The sequence below is a fragment of the Leucopleurus acutus genome (assembly GCF_964270905.1).
Source record: "Leucopleurus acutus genome assembly, chromosome: 14".
NCBI lineage: Eukaryota > Metazoa > Chordata > Mammalia > Artiodactyla > Delphinidae > Leucopleurus > Leucopleurus acutus.
Window position 1 is genome coordinate 79,257,452 of NC_139156.1, and position 18,271 is coordinate 79,275,722.

The 18,271-nt window shown below is 36.7% G+C and overlaps 1 protein-coding gene across 1 annotated transcript in view; it reads left to right on the forward strand.

Annotated features, from left to right (window-relative positions):
- The first annotated feature begins 331 nt into the window (after positions 1-331).
- The window catches only part of LYST (lysosomal trafficking regulator), a 148,637-nt gene continuing 130,697 nt past the window's right edge, over positions 332-18,271 (forward strand). The window contains exons 1-3 of the mRNA XM_082854235.1: positions 332-430; positions 4,247-4,445; positions 16,625-16,715. Coding sequence (XP_082710361.1) covers positions 4,254-4,445; positions 16,625-16,715 — 283 coding nt within the window. The 5' untranslated portion in view covers positions 332-430; positions 4,247-4,253. The remainder of the gene's footprint in view (positions 431-4,246; positions 4,446-16,624; positions 16,716-18,271) is intronic.

Consider the following 18,271-nt stretch of genomic DNA (forward strand, 5'->3'; position numbering starts at 1 on the left):
CTAGATTTCATTGTTAAGAAGACTGATGTTGCCTGATTCTCCTTCCTTTGTAGGGATTTACCTGGAGGTTATAAGTTGGGGGTTGGGAGAAGAGCCGTGGGGAGCTACTGTCAGGTTACCTTCTTCAGATCAAATATGTTCCAAGACTCCATCTCTCCAGACACTATTCTTGAAGCTACAGGCATTTTTTAGTGTGTTCTTGAGATTCAAAAAAATCGTTGTCTGTTTCATACATCAGATATGAAGACTGGCCTCTTGTTTTTATGTCAGAACTTCAGTTGTTAAAAATATTTGTTTTACTATTGCTGTTAATATCTTTCTTCTTTTTTTTTTTTGGTAGGTGAAGCTTTGTTCTAAGATTATTTGTTTCGTCTAGTTCATGAACTCAAATCATAAAGACCCTAAATGTTACAGAAGTGTTGAAAGATTGGTAAGTATTTAATGTAACATATATTAGCAGTCAAAATCCTTGGTTCAGTCCAAGACTTTGAAACTATATAGTTATGTGACATTAAATTTTTAAACCCCAAAGTGAAAACAGCTAAACTTTCTAGATATGTAAATTGTGGCTTATTCATACCATGGCATATTGCACAGTGGTTTAAAGGAATGCACTTAATGTCGAGAGGGAAAAGCAAAGTTATGAGAGGATGCATATAGTATACTATTTTTTATTGATTTTTATTGGAGTATTGTTGCTTCACAATGTTGTGTTAGTTTCTGCTGTGCAGCAAAGTGAATCAGTTATACATACACATATATCCACTTTTTGAGATTCCCTTCCCATCTAGGTCACCACAGAGCACTGAGTAGACTTCCCTGTGCTTTACAGTAGGTTCTCCTTAGTTATCTATTTTATACATAGTAGAGTATATATATCAATCTCAGTCTCCCAATTCATCCCACCCACCTATAATATACTGTTTATATAAAGTGTTAAAAATAACTAAAACAGTACTGAATATTTTATGGATATAACATATCAAAATTATAAAAATATGTATGGAAACGATAAACAGCAACTAGAGAGGTGGAAGAGGTGTGGGTGGAGTGTGGCTTTCCTGTACTATAAGGTTTGATTTCTTTACACACATACACATACACACAGACACACCCACACATGGGAACTGCACTGAACATAGCATAATGTTAATACTTGCTAGATCTGAGGTCTGAGCATTGGCTATAACCTCACGTTATACGTTCTTTGCACTTTTCTGGGTATTTTAAATATTCCAAAAAAATCTTTAAAAATTACCATGCAATCATCTTTTCAGTTGACATTCAGAATGGCTGAAAGGCAATAGGTAAATTCAGCATTCCTATTAGATGCATAGGAAGAAATAAGTATTTCTTAATGTGCAAAGCAAAAGTGTCCCCATCACCCCTACCAGTGTTGTTCTGCTAGTACTCATGCAATTGAAAGAGTAGAAAGTGTGTGAATATTGGATAGAAAAATTCAGAATTTTTGTTATTTGTAGATGACAGGGTTTTATATCTGGAAATTCTGAGAAAATCAATAAGAGAGTTCAGTGAGAAGTTTGGACATATGAGTAAATTTTGGATATCTCAAAATAAATCTACTTCCTATAGGCCTCCTATATACCAGTTTTCTATCCGAGTAAGAATGTATCAATATAATGGAAAATAAAATCCCATTCAGAATAATGGCAAAAAACATAAAACACCTTGGAATAAACCTAACAGAAATGTGTGAAGCCTATTATATGAAGTAACAGCAATTTCTACTTCAAGGAAATAATAGGATAAATGTGCAAATATTGTAAGGATGTTTATTGCAGCTTTGTTTATGATAATAAGAAACTAGAAATAACCTAAATGTCTAACAGTGACAGATTGGCTACATAGTGATAGTACATCTAATAATGAAATATATGAACTGTATGTAATATATACATGCAGTGGAATGTATTAAAAAGAGTAAGCATGCAGCTATTAAACAGAGTAAAAGAGGGCTCCTGGGAAAACATTTCTGAAATATCTAAATGAAACAAGCAGGTAATAGATCATCTATATGTAATACCCTGTATATGTAACTGTGTGTGTATTTTATACACGTTTTTAAATCAGGAAAAATGTTTCTGCATATATTATAATACTTTTTACTGACATGGCATCTTGTGCTTTTGGGAAGTGGGATTGAAATTATTTCCTCATTAATTGTCTAAAAATTCACATTGATTTTCATTATCTTAATTTCTTGAAGATAGGCCCTAATTATTACCACAGTTTTTTAGTTTTTCACATTTTTATTGTTCGTAAAGTTGCAGTGTGCCTTGCAAATGATGGTGTCTTAGAAACACTGTCAGTGGGCTGCAGTTGTGGAAGAGTTGTTCTTGTGTGCCCATGAGGTGACCTGGGTCATAGCTGTTCACATTGTCAGCGCTTCAGTTGAGTAACATGAATTGTTGTACTATATCTGATGAGTTTTCAATGTTTCCTGGTTATTTTCTGAAATTTTCTACCGACCTCATCTGGTAAGGTTAAGAAAGCCACCAGCATCAAAACTTACAGAATGATGTAAGCCTCTTTGGAAGAAAATCCCCAGAACAATAGGGTAGCACTCTTAAGAAATGTTGCGTGGTGGATGGTCCTGGTGGTCCAGAAGGTGATATTGTATGGAAAATTCTAAGTGATAAGAAAGCATTGTATTATAGTTTAATTGGCAGTGTTTTTTCTTTTGTAGTGGTACACTAAATAATTACGTATCTTAAAATCAGTGACAGATTAAGTGAAATAAATTAATAAAGTTGGATAAATACAGACTGAATATAAATCAGGTTACTTGATTTATTGAACAATTTTACTTTACAAAAGCTTATAAAGAAGTAATATTATATATAATAGCGGCTATTGCTGCATTTTGGGATAATGAGCGATGTACCTTTTTTTATACTTTTCTTTTCCTAATGTTCAATATTTAAAATAATGGTACTTGTTATATTATAGAGGGGATTGTTATTGTAACAATACCTAGAATTCTGATGGGAATCCAGGAATTAAACCATCAGGCTCTTGAATGAATAGGAACGAAAGCAGTATTAGGAATTTCTTCGGTCTCTCCCTTTCATGTTTATCTCTTTCTGCATCCTCTTGGTTAATTTTCACTCAGTTGGCCTCAGCTACCTCATAGTGACCACCACAGGGTCATCTCTCTGTGACTTTCCAGCACAACTATGCCCCTAATTCAAATTCCTATGAGAGAGAAAGAAAACTTGATTGGCCAAGGCCTCTTTGCAGGCTGCACCATACGAGTCACATCTTGCAGCCATCGTATTTGTTGACTGATCCTGAATCAGGTGTGTGTCAGCTGGTTCGGGCCCAGAGACTGGCAGTGCCTCTTGGCAGTAGACATAGTCACATGGCCCACTGCCTTCTCAGCAGGGACGATGGAAGGTCTTCGCCCAAAGGGTGAAGGAAGACTGCAATACACATTTCATTTAATTTAAGCTGTCAGGTTACAAGGTTCTCAGGGTAACTGGGTGTCTCAAAATTACTTTTAATCCTAAAATTAAACTATTTTGAAATTCTTTGGGGATTTTGTTCTTCATGCTTTTTCCTCTTCTGAAGATTTATACATGTTTTCCTTTACATTTGTGTTTTGCCTCTCTTTTGTCTGCTTTACTGTAGTGTTTTCCTTAATCCTAAAATGTCACGCTGCCCTTTATTTGATTCAGATGTGTAGCAAGAAATGAAGTGCCATAACTTCAGCTGCTAGAATTCTTGTATTTTTATTCACCTGGTGGTAAATCTTTTCCCCACCCACCCCTCATGGGTTTGAGGACGTGGGTCAGTGATTGTGGCTTCTATCAAGTGAAAAACAGTTTATATTTTTAAAAGATCCATTTATCTTTCAAAACATGTACAGCAAGAATATTTTATAAGTTATGCGTTTACTTTTATTCTGCAGTGAGGCGTTTAAGAGAGGAAGTCAGCGTCTACCTTAACTGCCACCACTCCCTAGTGTCTTCTCTCCCCGCGCTTTCACGTACCCGTGCATGGTTCCACTCAGCCATTTCACGCCCAGGACTAATTTCTGCCATGTAGGAATATTTAAGGAGCCCCTGACTAGGTCGGAACTATGTCTGAAAAGATTATAAGGTTAGATACCAGTGCCCGGTAATTTAAAGTTAGTCTTCAGTTAAAAACAAACAGCAACAAAAGCACATAGTTTCAAACATAATTTTTAGTTTTTCTAATCTCTTTTCTATTACTTATTTTATAGCTCGGTCATGAGCACTGACAGTAACTCATTGGCACGTGAATTTCTGACCGATGTCAACCGGCTTTGCAATGCGGTGGTCCAGAGAGTGGGGACCAGGGAGGAAGAAGAGGAGGAGACACACATGGCAACCCTTGGACAATACCTCGTCCACGGCCGAGGATTTCTGTTACTTACCAAGCTAAATTCTATTATTGATCAGGTAACATTTTCATATCAAATCATTTTTTCCATCACTAAATTTTAGTTAATTATAGATACGTAATTTCTGGGTTACATAATTTCTGAGAGTCTCTTTGAGATAAAGTTCTATCTCTCACATCAGTCAGACAAGGAAAAGTAGCCCCATTTGTGAACATATTATTTATTTGGATACTTTTCAAAATGTCTAAAATACCTTACAGTTATATATAGCCTTTCTTCTAAAATGGTTTCATATACCCTATGCTTTTTATCCTAATTCCAGTGTGAGATAACTATGATTATTAGTAGAGATAAGATCACGATTCAGAAACATCATGCATTTGCACTTTCAGTAAGTATCAGGTATGTTTTTGAAAAGTTTAGTGTAAACGATATCTAGGGAACTTGCCAATTCTGGGGTGAAAAAAGTAGAGAATCCTTTGTGTAAACTAATAATTACTAAGTCTTTCATCTTGTACACATCTAGTTTTTCATACACTACTGTGTTTGCTTAAACTATGGTAAGACCATATGGTATTTTGCTGTTTCCTTGTTACAGAATTAACAGAATTTTAAAGCTAGTTGGGACTATGGAGATGTTTTCATCTAACCTCCTTTGGTAGGTGAAAGACTGAGATCTGGAAACATTAAGTAGCTCATACAAGGTTAACTTGAAGCCCAGATGTGATTTATATCTATTTCATTTTAGTAGAAAACAAATACTTATTTTATGAAGGAAAAGTCCACCATCTACTAATTAATGCAGTTAGATAATAATATTTCAATTAACTTGAATTTAAAGGATAATAAGGGCTCTGGAGCACCAATATGATGGACAGCTTTAAACACTTTAAATGCTACTGGCTTTAGATGTAAACTTAACCCTTGTAAAATAAAATTTCTTTGCCATGAAAGCATTTTGCTAATAAATACATATATTGGGTAAACATAGATACTAAAATTAAACAGTATCTGTTTTCACTCTAAGCTAAGGAACCTAACAACTATAAATCAGGACGTATTTGTTCACTGTGGTGTCTACCTGTCATGGAATTTTCCAGAATATTTGCAGGTTTATGTATTTTTAAATTTTATTTATTTTTATTGAGGTAGCATTGATTTATAACATTATATAGGTTTATATAATTTTATTCTTTTTTCTGAATGTGGTTTATCAAATGTGACTAAATGTAATTTAATTTTTATATATTTGTATGACTTTTTTTTTTTTTTTTTGCGGTACGTGGGCCTCTCGCTGTTGTGGCCTCTCCCGTTGCGGAGCACAGGCTCCGGACGCGCAGGCTCAGCAGCCATGGCTCACGGGCCCAGCCGCTCCGCGGCATGTGGGATCTTCCCGGACTGGGGCACGAACCCGTGTCCCCTGCATCAGCAGGCGGACTCTCAACCACTGCGCCACCAGGGAAGCCCTGTATGACTTTTCCATAAATAAATTTTAAAATCAGAAAAAATTATTTGTTAGACCACATATAGTGATTTTTTATTTCAAAATTTTGATGACTTAGTGTGCATATCATGCTCTATTCATCTTCTTACCCCACATTAGGACAATTCAGTGCTTTCTCTCTTTTTTTCTTAAGATACTATATAAGTAGCATCAGAAATATCAGTTACCCAGGAATAAATCTGATAAATTATGTACAAATTTCTCTATAAAATTCTATAAAAAATTGTTGAGAGAAACTAAAGAAGACCCAAATAAGGGCAGAACTACATAATTTTCATGTATTGGGAAAAATTAATATTGTAAATATATCTGTTTTCTCCAAATTGATCTATAGATTCCAATGCAATCCCAATCAGAGTCTCAATGGCTTTTTTTAAATGACAGCTTTATTGAGCTATAGTTCACATATCATAGAATTCACCTATTTCATATGTACAATTTGGTGGTTTTTAATGTAGTCACACATATGTGCAACTGTCACCACGGTCAATTTTAGGACATTTGCATCCTCTCAAATAGAAACCGGTGCCTTTTAGCCATCACTCCCCTATCCCTCCCATCCCCCTTGGCCCTACGCAAACATTAATCTACTTCCTGTCTTTCTCTTTTAAGTTGTGAAATATCTTTTAATGTACTATTAAATGATTGAACGCATTCAAGTCATAATTGCAACAACATTTTTTCCTATGGTAATATTTTTTAATGCCCTCTTTCCCCCAGTCACTCACTTTCTGGAATATCTGTAGCAATGGTAGTAGGGACAGTAGAAGTAGAAGTAGAGTGAAAATAAATAGCCATTTTAAAAATGAGACTTCTTGGGCTTCCCTGGTGGCGCAGTGGTTGAGAGTCCACCTGCCGGTGCAGGGGACACGGGGTCGTGCCCCGGTCCGGAAAGATCCCTCATGCTGTGGGGCGGCTGGGCCCGTGAGCCATGGCTGCTGAGCCTGCGCGTCCGGAGCCTATGCTTCACAACGGGAGAGGCCACAACAGTGAGAGGCCCGCGTACCGCAAAAAAAAAAAAAAAAAAAGAGAGACTTCTCAAGAGTTAATTGTTTAAACCAGAAAATGGAGAATGATCTTTTGGTTCTTTAAGGGGAATTTAACTGCATAAGATTTAATCATTTAAAATGGAATCAAAACACTAGATGCTGTACAGGAGGAACTTTAGCTTTTTTTTTTTTTTTAATTGGGGTATAGTTGTTTTACAATGTTGTGTTAGTTTCTGTTGTACAGCAAAGTGAAGTAGAATTCCCTGTGCTATAGAGCAGGTTCTCATTAGTTATCTATTTTATACATACTAGTATATATATGTCAGTCCCAATCTCCCAGTTCATCCCACCCCCACTTCCCCCCTTGGTGTCCATACGTTTGTTCTCTTACGTCTGTGTCTCTATTTCTGCCTTGCAAACTGGTTCATCTGTACCATTTTTCTAGATTCCACATGGAACTTTAACTTTTGTATCTGTGCTTCTCATGAGTTGGAACACTTCTTGGATACTCTAGAGAAGAGGCAGTTTAAGCCCTTGTCCTTCTATGCAATACTTTTGCTTTATTAACAGATATTTAATATACAGAATTAAGCAGACTTTTTACTGATATATAATTTACATATAGTAAATGCACAGATGTTAAGTGTATTGTTGGATAAGTTTTGACAAATATATACACCTCTGTAACCACCACCCAGGTCTATGGTTAGAACATTTCCACCACCCTAGAAAGTTTTGTCATACTCCTTTTCAGTCAGCCACTCTCCTTCCCCCACTGCAAGATAACCACTGTTCTGACTTTTAACATCTAAGTATAGTGTTGCTTGTTCTAGTACTTCACGTAAATGTAATCATGCAGTATGTACTCTTGTATCTCGGAGATTCATCCATGTTGATTGAATCAGTAGTTCACTACTTTTTGTTTCTGGTTAGTATTTTGTTGTATGGATATACCATAATTTCTTTAACTATTCACCTGTTGTTTAACCTTTTGGGTTGTTTACATTTGGCTATTTTGAATAAAACTGCTGTGAATATTCTTATAGATGTCTTTGTGTGAATATATTTTCATTTCTCCTGGGTAAATATCTAGGCATATGATTTCTGGGCAAAGGGTAGGTATTTAACTTTATAAGAAATTGCCAAACTGTTTTTCCAAGTGGTTGTACCACTTTTCATTCTCACCAGCAGTGTATGAGAATTCCAGTTGTTTTACATCCTCTCTAATATTTGACGCTGCCAGTCTTTTTAGTATCAGCCATTCTAAGTGAATATGAAGTAGTATCTCACTGCAGTTTTAATTTGCATTTCTCTGACAACTAATGATGTTGAGCATTTTTTATGTGCTTATTGGCCATCTGTAGATCTTCTTTTGTGAATGTCTGTTCAAGTCTTGTGCCCATTTTTAAAGTCAGGTTATTCGTTTGTTATCCAGTTGCTGTAATTCTTTAAGTATTCTGGATAAAAATCTTTGTTAAATTGCAAATACTTTCTTTGTGGCTTGCCTTTTCATTTCTTTCTGCATGCAAGATCTTAGTTCCCTGACTAGGAATGGAACCCATGCTCCCTGCAGTGGAAGCACGGTCTTAACCACTGGAGCACCAGGAAAGTCCCACCTTTTGATTTCTTAACAATGTCTTTCGAAAAGCAAAATTTTTTTCCTGTGTGAATAGTGCTTTTTGTATCTTGTCTAAGAAATCTTGGTCTTGCAAGTCCAAAGCTGCAAAGATATTCTCTGATGTTTTTCCCCCCAGGGGCTTTTTTGTTATTATTTTTACTTTTAGGTCTGTGATCCATTTTGAATTAATATTTGTGTATGGTGTGAGGTAGGAGTTACGATTCATTTCTGCCCCTTTCTCCTGTATAGTTACCCAGTTGTTCCAGCAACATTTCTTCTTAAAAGTCTGTTCTTTCCCCCACTGAAAAACGTTGCCACCTTGGTTAAAAATCAGTTGACCATATATTTATGGTTTATTTCTAGACTCTCTATTCTACTCCTTACCTGTCATCTATTCTTTCACTAATACCATACTGTCTTGATTACTATAGCTTTTATAGTAAGTCTAGAAATTACATGGTGTAAGTTCTCCAATTTGTACTTCTTTTTCAAGAATGTTTGAAGAACATTCTAGATCCTTTGTATTTCCATATACATTTTAGAATCAACTTATTATTTCTACAGAGGGCCTGCTATGATTTCACTTGTGATGTTGTTGAATCCAGAAATCAATTAGGAGAGAATTGACATCTTACATCTTAACAATCCTGAGTTTCTTAATCCATGAGCATGGTATAAATCTCCGTTTGAGTCTTCTCAAATTTCTCTGCAGTATTTTGCAGTTTTAGTGTAGCGGTCTTATATTTTTGGGGGTAAGTTTATTCTAAATAGTTTATTCTTTTTTATGGCATTATAAATGGCATTTAAAATTTTTATTTTTCTGTTTATTGCTCATAGAAATACAGTTGATTTTTATACATTGACCTTGTGTCTTATGCTTTTGCTAAATTTATTTATCCATCTTAAAGTTTTTCTGTGGTTTCCTTAGGATTTTCTGTGTAAACAATCATGTCATCTGTAAATAATGATAATTTCACTTCTTTTTTTTAAAGGATAATTTCACATCCTGCCTTGTGTCGACCTTAGGGAAAAAGGTTCAGTATCTCACCATTAAATCTGATGTCAGGTCTAGATTTTTCCTAGATGCCTTTTATCACAATGAGGAAGTTCTCTTTTATTTCCAGCTTGTTGAGAGTTTCTATCCTGAATGGATGTTGGATTTTGTCAAATGCCTTTTCTGTGTCTATTCAGACTATCATATTATCTTCCTATTAATGTAGGTGAATTACATTGATGGTTTCTAAATGTTGAAGCAACTTTGCATTCTTGGGATAAACCCCATTTGGTCATAATTTATTATATACAGACATGTTAATCTACTTATTCTTAGGGAAAAAATGCTCTGCTTAAGTAGCAAAAACGTAACCTTTTTAATGGTTAAAGTTAGAGTGGACCTATACTGAGACCTTTACAAGTTTTTTGAAAACTTGTAAACTTGAAAACTGCCCAGCCTAAAAAGTAACAATTATCCTTGATTTTTTTTAACATCTTTATTGGAGTATAGTTGCTTTACAATGGTGTGTTAGTTTCTGCTTTATAACAAAGTGAATCAGTTATGCATATACATGTGTTCCCATATCTCTTCCCTCTTGCGTCTCCCTCCCTCCCACACTCCCTATCCCACCCCTCTAGGCGGTCACAAAGCACCGAGCTGATCTCCCTGTGCTATGCAGCTGCTTCCCACTAGCTATCTATTTTACGTTTGGTAGTGTATATATGTCCATGCCACTCTCACTTTGTCCCAGCTTATCCTTCCCCCTCCCCATATCCTCAAGTCCATTCTCTTATGGACTTATCCTTGATTTTTTAATCTTGGTACCAATATCAACTAGATGGGTGGCTTTAGTGACTTAATTGCTCCAAATCTCAGTATCCTCATCAGTAACATAAATACATCTAGTTGGATGACTTAAAAGATCTCTTCCAACATAAAAATGGTTTGTTTCCATGTAATATTAGATAATAATGGTTTCTAATTTTTTCTGTACCCTAATTATGAACATATATATAGCTTAATTCTAATGTAATCGGTAGAAAATTACATGATTTATTACCAATACAATATACCAAAAAAGAGCTAATATACACAACCATGTGTTATAAATATACTTTTAAAATTTCCAGTATGTATAATTTCCATACCTATTCACATTCTATGGATGTTCTATAAAGTTGTTACTTATTTTGCTGAGTAAAGTATGAAGTTTTACTGAAAGAGGCTGTACATTTATGGACAAAGTGTAATTTAAAAAATAGCTATTTTATGTGTAAGAGAGTACTTTATTCTTCTTACATTCCTGTAGCATTGTCACTTTAATATATAGCACTACATAAATGGCCTATCATAATAATACATAAAATAAGTATAATTGGAAAATAATCAGACTTTTAAAACTGTGGCTACACAGTTCATTCACTGGTTTATTCAGCAGACCATTATATACCTACTATGTGCTAGCATCTCTGCTAGATGCAGAAATACAAGAGCAGAGTCTGTCTTTACCGGGAGCTCATAGCTTTTTTTTTTTTTTTTGCTGTACGCGGGCCTCTCACCGCTGCGACCTCACCCGTTGCGGAGCACAGGCTCCGGACATGGCTCACGGGCCCAGCCGCTCCGCGGCATGCGGGATCCTCCCGGACCGGGGCACGAACCCGTGTCCCCTGCATCGGCAGGCGGACTCTCAACCACTGTGCCACCAGGGAAGCCCTAATAACCATTTTTGATGGGAGAGGAGGAGGAGAGGGAACGGGGGCTGGTTGGGTGAACTATGGCCTACAGGCCAAATCCTGCTGTCAGTGATCTGTTTGTGAGCAGCACACAAGCTAAGAAGAGTTGGTGTTTTTAAAGCGTTGTTGAAAGAAACAAGAATATGCACCACAGACCATATATGACTCACAAAGCCTAAAATATTTACATTCTGGCCCTTTACAAAGTGAGTTTGCAACTCCTGGTCTAATGCAAGAAAACCTATTAGCATGATGTTTGACATCATGGGAGAAACAGTACATGCAATTATCCTGAGACATCAGAATAACATTTGACAGAATTCATCTCTTCTTGACAAAAACTCTAAAAATAAATTAATAGAGGGTTTCGTATACAAAGAGTAGAAAAACCAAAAAAAATTTATTTTATTGAAGTATAGTTGATTTACAATGTTGTGTTAACTTCTGCTGCACAGCAAAGTGATTCAGTTATACATATATACATTCCTTTTCATCTTCTTTTCCATTATGATTTATCATATGATATTGAATATAGTTCCCTGGGCTATACAGTAGGACCTTGTTGTTCATCCATTCTATGTATAATAGTTTGCATCTGCTAACCCCAAACTCCCAATCTATCCCTTCCCCACCGCCTCTCCCCCTTGGCAACCACAAGTCTGTTCTCTACATCTGTGACTCTGTTTCTGTTTCATAGATAAGTTCATTTATGTCCTATTTTAGATTCCACATGTAAGTGATATCCTGTGGTATTTGTCTTTCCCTTTCTGACTTACTTCACTTAGTATGATAATCTCTAGGTCCATCCATCTTGCTGCAAATGGCATTGTTTCATTCTTTTTGGCTGAGTAGTTTTCCATTGTATATATATGTATGACATCTTCTTTATCCATTCATCTGTCCATAGGCATTTAGGTTGTTTTCATGTCTTGGCTGTTGTGAAGAGTGCTGCTGTGAACATAGGGGTGCATGTGTCTTTTTGAATTATAGTTTTATCCGGATATATGCCCAGGAGTGGGATTGCTGGATCATACGGCAACTCTATTTTTAGTTTCTTGACAAGCCTCTATACTGTTCTTCATAGTGGCTGCACCAATTCACATTCCCACCAACAGTGCAAGAGGGTTCCCTTTTCTCCACACCCTCTCCAGCATTTGTTATTTGTGGATTTTCTGATGATGGCCATTCTGACTGGTGTGAGGTGATACCTCATTGTAGTTTTGATTTGCATTTCTCTAATGATTAGTGATGTTGAGCATCTTTCATGTGCCTGTGGGCCATCTGTATGTCTTCTTTGGAGAAATGTCTGTTTAGGTCTTCTGCCCATTTTTTGATTGGGTTGTTTTTTTGTTGTTGAGTTGTATGAGCTGTTTGTATAGAAAAACCAAAATTATTTTTAATTCTTCAGATTGGCAGAAGCTTTGTAATAGAACCAATATAAGAATAACTCTTTATTACTATTCTGTTTGACATCATGTTTTAAAAACATTCGATGGTAAAGTGGAGTATGAAAGTAATGACAGCTTAATGTGAGAAAGATGGAGAAATAAAAATTTTTAAAGTGATGTGTACAGAAAAATCCAAAAGATCATCCGAAAACTGTTCAGCAAAGTTATGGAATATAAGTCAAATATATTGTTTCCTTTAACTAAAGCTATATAGCTAGGAAATTTTAAAAAGATTCTGTTTACAGTACTATTGAAGATATGTTCACATGTGTGTGTATAGATATACGTATTTTAGAAATAATTATAAAATTCTGATAGAAGAAATAAAGGACTTAAATAAATAGCACTTGGGACTTCCCTGGTGGTCCAGTGGTTAAGACTCCGTGCTTCCTCTGCAGGGGGTGCAGGTTCAATCCCTGGTTGGGGAACTAAGATCCTGCATGCTGTGCAGCACGGCCAAAATGAATGAATGAATGAATAAATAAATAACACATATTTCTGCTATGTCTGGAGCATTAAATTTAATTAGCATGCCAAAATTTAAAGTAATACCATTAATACCAATTAAAATAACTTCATTCCATGTTCCTTAGCATGTCATCCTGAGGTCCTTGATCTGGTGCTCACCTGCCTGTGTAGCTTCCTAAACATCACCTCTGGTTTGGGATCTCAACCTTTCCCCCCAGTAAACTTGCCCTTTCTCTCCCATCCTGCCACCACTACTTCTGGATGGTTAGGATAGGTACTTAATATAAAATCCAGTCAAAACAATAGAATTGTGAAAGGAATGGTGCCTGGCACCTGGTAGGTACTTACAATATGCTTCTTACTACCTGGATGAGAATGATTTCACTGTTTATTATTGGTATGGGGAATTTAAAAATGTATGACACAGTCATTTTCCCTGCACAGGGGGAAACATAAAAGTGTAAGTATTAAATGAGGAGTAGTATGATCTCTGTAGATTTGACAGTCTAGGAATAGCCAAGGAATGGATCTGTTTGTGTCATGTACTGCCTAGTTTGGCATATTGAGCCCTGAGCTAAGTGGGAAGGAGCGAGAGAAGTTCCAGGCCGTGTGTTGCAGAGGCCAGGGGCAGGAATGCCAGCTCACACAGCAGTGGTGATTTGCCAGTGTACTGTGGGGAAACAAGGGCTGAATTATAAGGGCAGCGTGTCTATAGCACTTCTTCACACACCCTTGAGGTTTCACCAAGCTCTGTTAGAAAGTTATTAGTTCATCTGCTGAAGATAAAGACTCAGCTTAGGAGGACTCTGCAGGAATGACCTGCCCGAAATTGGTTTACATTTGTTTTTAAAGACTATGTGTCTTTTGCTGGCATCTTAAAAAATGTTGAGATACATACAGAGTACAAGCTATACGTGTGAATGTTATATAGACATCTTTAGTCTTATTAATTCTGAAGTAAAGCACATAAAAATGGGGCCCTTTGATATAATTTTTACTTCACATCCAGAATTCAAAGTCATTCATGCAGGTAATGTTTATGGATATCTGACTATGTACTAGGCATCGAGTGGCAGAAAAGGGAGGTGATTGCTAAGGACTAGAGCCTGAGCCCTGGAGTTCATGCTCTGAGAGAGGCCTGGGAAGTATGTTTGGAAAAGTTTCCCATCGTATTTAGAGATAAATCCAGACTCCTTCACATGACCCCCAAGGCCACATTGGATCTGCCACCGTCCACCTCGCTGACCTTCCAGACTTATCTCCTAGCGCCCTCCCCCATGCTATGTTTCAGCCACACTGGACTGCCTGCTGTCCTATGGAAAAGTCAAATCCATTCCCAACCCTTTATATACTTCCTGTGAGCCCTTTGCCTCCCTGTCTTTGCATGGATTCTTCCTTCTCATCAGCTAAGTAGCTGCTCAGGTGGCCCATCCTGACTAGCCAGTTTAAATGTTCCCCTTTCCGTCACGCTGTCCTCCCTCTCCTGTTTAATTTTCTCCGTTGCACAGCATTCTGTCTGGAATTTTCTTATCTGTGCCCATTATTTTCTGTCTCCCTTGCTAGAGTGTCAGCTTTGTAAGGATGTGAGTATCGTCTTCCTTGTTCACCACTACATCCAAAACATCTGGCACATAGTAGGGGCTCAATAAGTATTTGTTGAATGAATGAAAGAGGAAAACGGGCATTCAGACATTAACCGTTCAGCAAGTTGGTTGCTGTACTAAATTAGAGGCATGTAACCCAACTTGACCTAGGGGGGATTAGAGAAGTCTCCCCATAGAGGAATTAAGACCTGAGGAATGAGTTGGCATTTGGCAGATGGGAGGATGATGAGAGAATTGCAAGAGCAGTGTATGTGAGGAAGGTGTTTGCAAAGACCAGTGGTGTTCAGGAAACCCTTAATAGCTGGACATGTGAGGAAGGGTCAGATGTGGTGATGGGAGCTACAACTGGACAAGTCAGTAGGAATCGTGTCATGAAAGGTCTTCCAAGCCTGAGAAGGAGTTTAAATTTTACTTTTGCAGGATTTTGAGGCTTTTCATAACCAGGACACTAGAAAGTGATAGTCTGAATCTATGTCTCTGCTTTCTCATTCCCTTCGACTCTTCAGCCTATTGTAATCTGACCTGCACCCTCATCACTCCGTTAAAACTGTGCTTGTTAAGGTCACCAGTGACCCTCTACTTGCTAAATACTTTCCTGCCATCATCTTACACAATTAAAGAACAGCAGCTCTTGACCTGGTTGACCTTTCTTTCCTGAACTGCTCTCTTCCCTTGATATTTCTTGTTCTGCTTCTCTTTGGGGGAAGAAACTACTTCTCAGTCTCCTTTGCAGGCTGCTCTTCAGGTCCACCATCCACAGTTCTTTCAATGTTGTTCTCCAGAGCTCCATTCTGGGTAGAATTCTCTTGTCCTCCTGATACTCTCCCTAGGAAATCTCACCCATGTCCTTAACCTCTGCCCTGATGACTCCCACAGGTAGTCAACTGCAAGTCATTTCAGTTCTCCCTTACAGTTTCTCAAGTATGTCTCCTCCTTTTCAATTTTACTATCCGAGGGCTTCAGATCATTATTATCTCTCATCTGTATTGTTTCCCTGTCTCTGACACTGATCAATCCCTTCCCCTCCCTGCCAATTCCATCCTCTATGTAGTGGCAAATCTGATTGTATCACCCTGACCCCCTTCCCACTGATTGATGTGAGGAATTTAAACTTGAGTTGTCATTAATTCCTTGACCACCCATGTCCCAACGTTTCCAGGTCTAGCACCTCCACACCTCTAACTGATAATGATTGCTCCTTTTTCTTAACTCCTAAACTGAATGCCTATACCACACCTGGGTATGTACACATACCACATGCCTTCTGTTCTTTAACTGTTTTGTGTATATGTATTCTGTGGACCAAATGAGGGGACCTTCTGCAGGGCTTGGACCATATCCTCCAGAAAGGGTAAGACAGTAAATGCTGTGGACCTAGTGTGCAATCAATAAATATTTATTGGATGACCTTCACTAATACGTCTTTCTCTCTTTAGATATATTATTTTATTAATAATGTCAGTTTCTCTTTTTAAAATTGCGTTCTCTGAGTTTTAAATTTAACTGCATGAAGACTTTCTTTTCTAGTAACTTATGTTATTGGTTTGCTAATTAATAGGGCTTAACTTTTCATTTGCACCTAGCAAATTTTTTTTTTCAAAGGTAAGGAATTCTTACAATGTGCATGGTGGTAATAACAGCTAGTTTTGGAAAAATCAGCAAGAATGTACTAAATACCGTCAAATACTCTTACATTCTTCTGTCATTGGCAGGGTTTATAAGTTGCAAAGTATTGCAGCTTTAATTGGATTTAAAATAGGTTAACTTGATTCTTCCTTCTCAAGAAAAAGGATTTTTTGGTTCAATTTAAGACAGAATATTAGGAATTAATGTATTTCATGATCTTGGAACATGAAGGATTCTTTTATTTCTAATACAGGCATTGACATGTAGAGAAGAACTCCTTACCCTTCTTCTATCACTCCTTCCACTGGTATGGAAGATACCTGTTCAACTAGAAAAGGCAACAGGTATGTTTCTTTTCTTTATCTTATCACCTGTGTTACCACAATTCCACTGGGGAAAAAAGTTCCATTGAAAAGTTACTTCTGCTATAACGGTTGATACGGCTCAAAATCAGAACGGTATATATGATACTTAATATGAAAAATTCTTTAGGCAAATAATTTTTATTTCTTCTAATAATACAGAAACCATGGTCCTTCTTAGGGGATTCCTTGAATGTAATGATGATTAGAAAATAGATGAAGAAGCAGAACACTCAGCAAAAGGAGTAAATACGGATATGTAGCCTAGCATTTGAGAAATGGAGAGTGAAAAGTTTGAAGAAGGAAATTAAAGATTCTTTGCTTCTTTTAAAGGCTGCTTTCCATTACCAGTACTCCGTCAATGACTTTTGCAGTTTAGTTTTTCTAGTGTTGCTTTTAAAGGATAAATTTGGAGTAATATTTTGTTTCAGGACTTGGTAGAATTATTACACTTACTTTACATACTTTTACATACACTACATACTTTTAATTTCTGATTCAGACAAAAATAAAAATATGTGTATACATATCATATTAAGTATATGAAACTTAGTTTAAATGTTTCAGTGGAGGGATTAACAGTTTTCCCCCTTGACCACTTCTGGAATATGCGAATTGTGAGATGCTTAAGGATAGCTCAGGTTGAAAAAAAAAAAGAAAAATCTCCTGAATTGTACTTTAATGCCATGTATGCATTTTTAATGTATTTCTGATATGGAGCTCTCTTTTAGGGAGTTACCTGAGTTCTTGTAGTATTGTTATCCTACATATTTGTTGATTCACTGATTCTGCTCTTGTTTTAATTTATAGAATTCACAAATTGTTAATCACTTAAGAAATCTAATTTGTGTCCTTTTGGGGAAGTTGTCTTCATTGCCTGCATCTTTTGCATACATGGAATTTGTCAGACTCCTTTTAATCTCCCTTAATTAAAGCACAAGTCTTTTATTTACAGATTTTTTAATTTATTCATTCTGAATTGTAACTATATCTTTGTGTAGATCTTATTACATGTTATTGCAAAGGGAAAGACCAATTTCATTATCTTTTTAATTAGTATGGAAAATTTATTCATTTCCCTAAGAGATAGGTATTGAGTGGTGACCACACGGCAGCCCTAGGTTCTAGGCACTGAGGATGAAACAGGAATGCCTGTACCTGTGCCTAATTCAGTGCGTAGCACATGCCGTAGATATTGTGAACGAATAACTCTTTTAACCTCAGTCTTGGAGAACATTTGGTATCTACTGTATGATTTTAAAATAATTTTAGAAAATCTTAAAGTTTCTAAGTTATATCAGGGCTATAAACTAAATACTGTTTTGAGAATATAATACACCCCTGTGTCTTAATTAATGGCATTATCGGAGGAGATTTGTAAAATGGTAGGAATAGTAGCGCTAAATACCAGCACTACTTTCCTAACACTGTTCTCCTTGTTGTTTTCAGAATCAATTTGTATCCTTTGAACCAGTGCCACCTGGTACTTAACATGAGCGGGATAAGGAAGTGAAGTGATAAGGGGAGGAAGGGGAGTA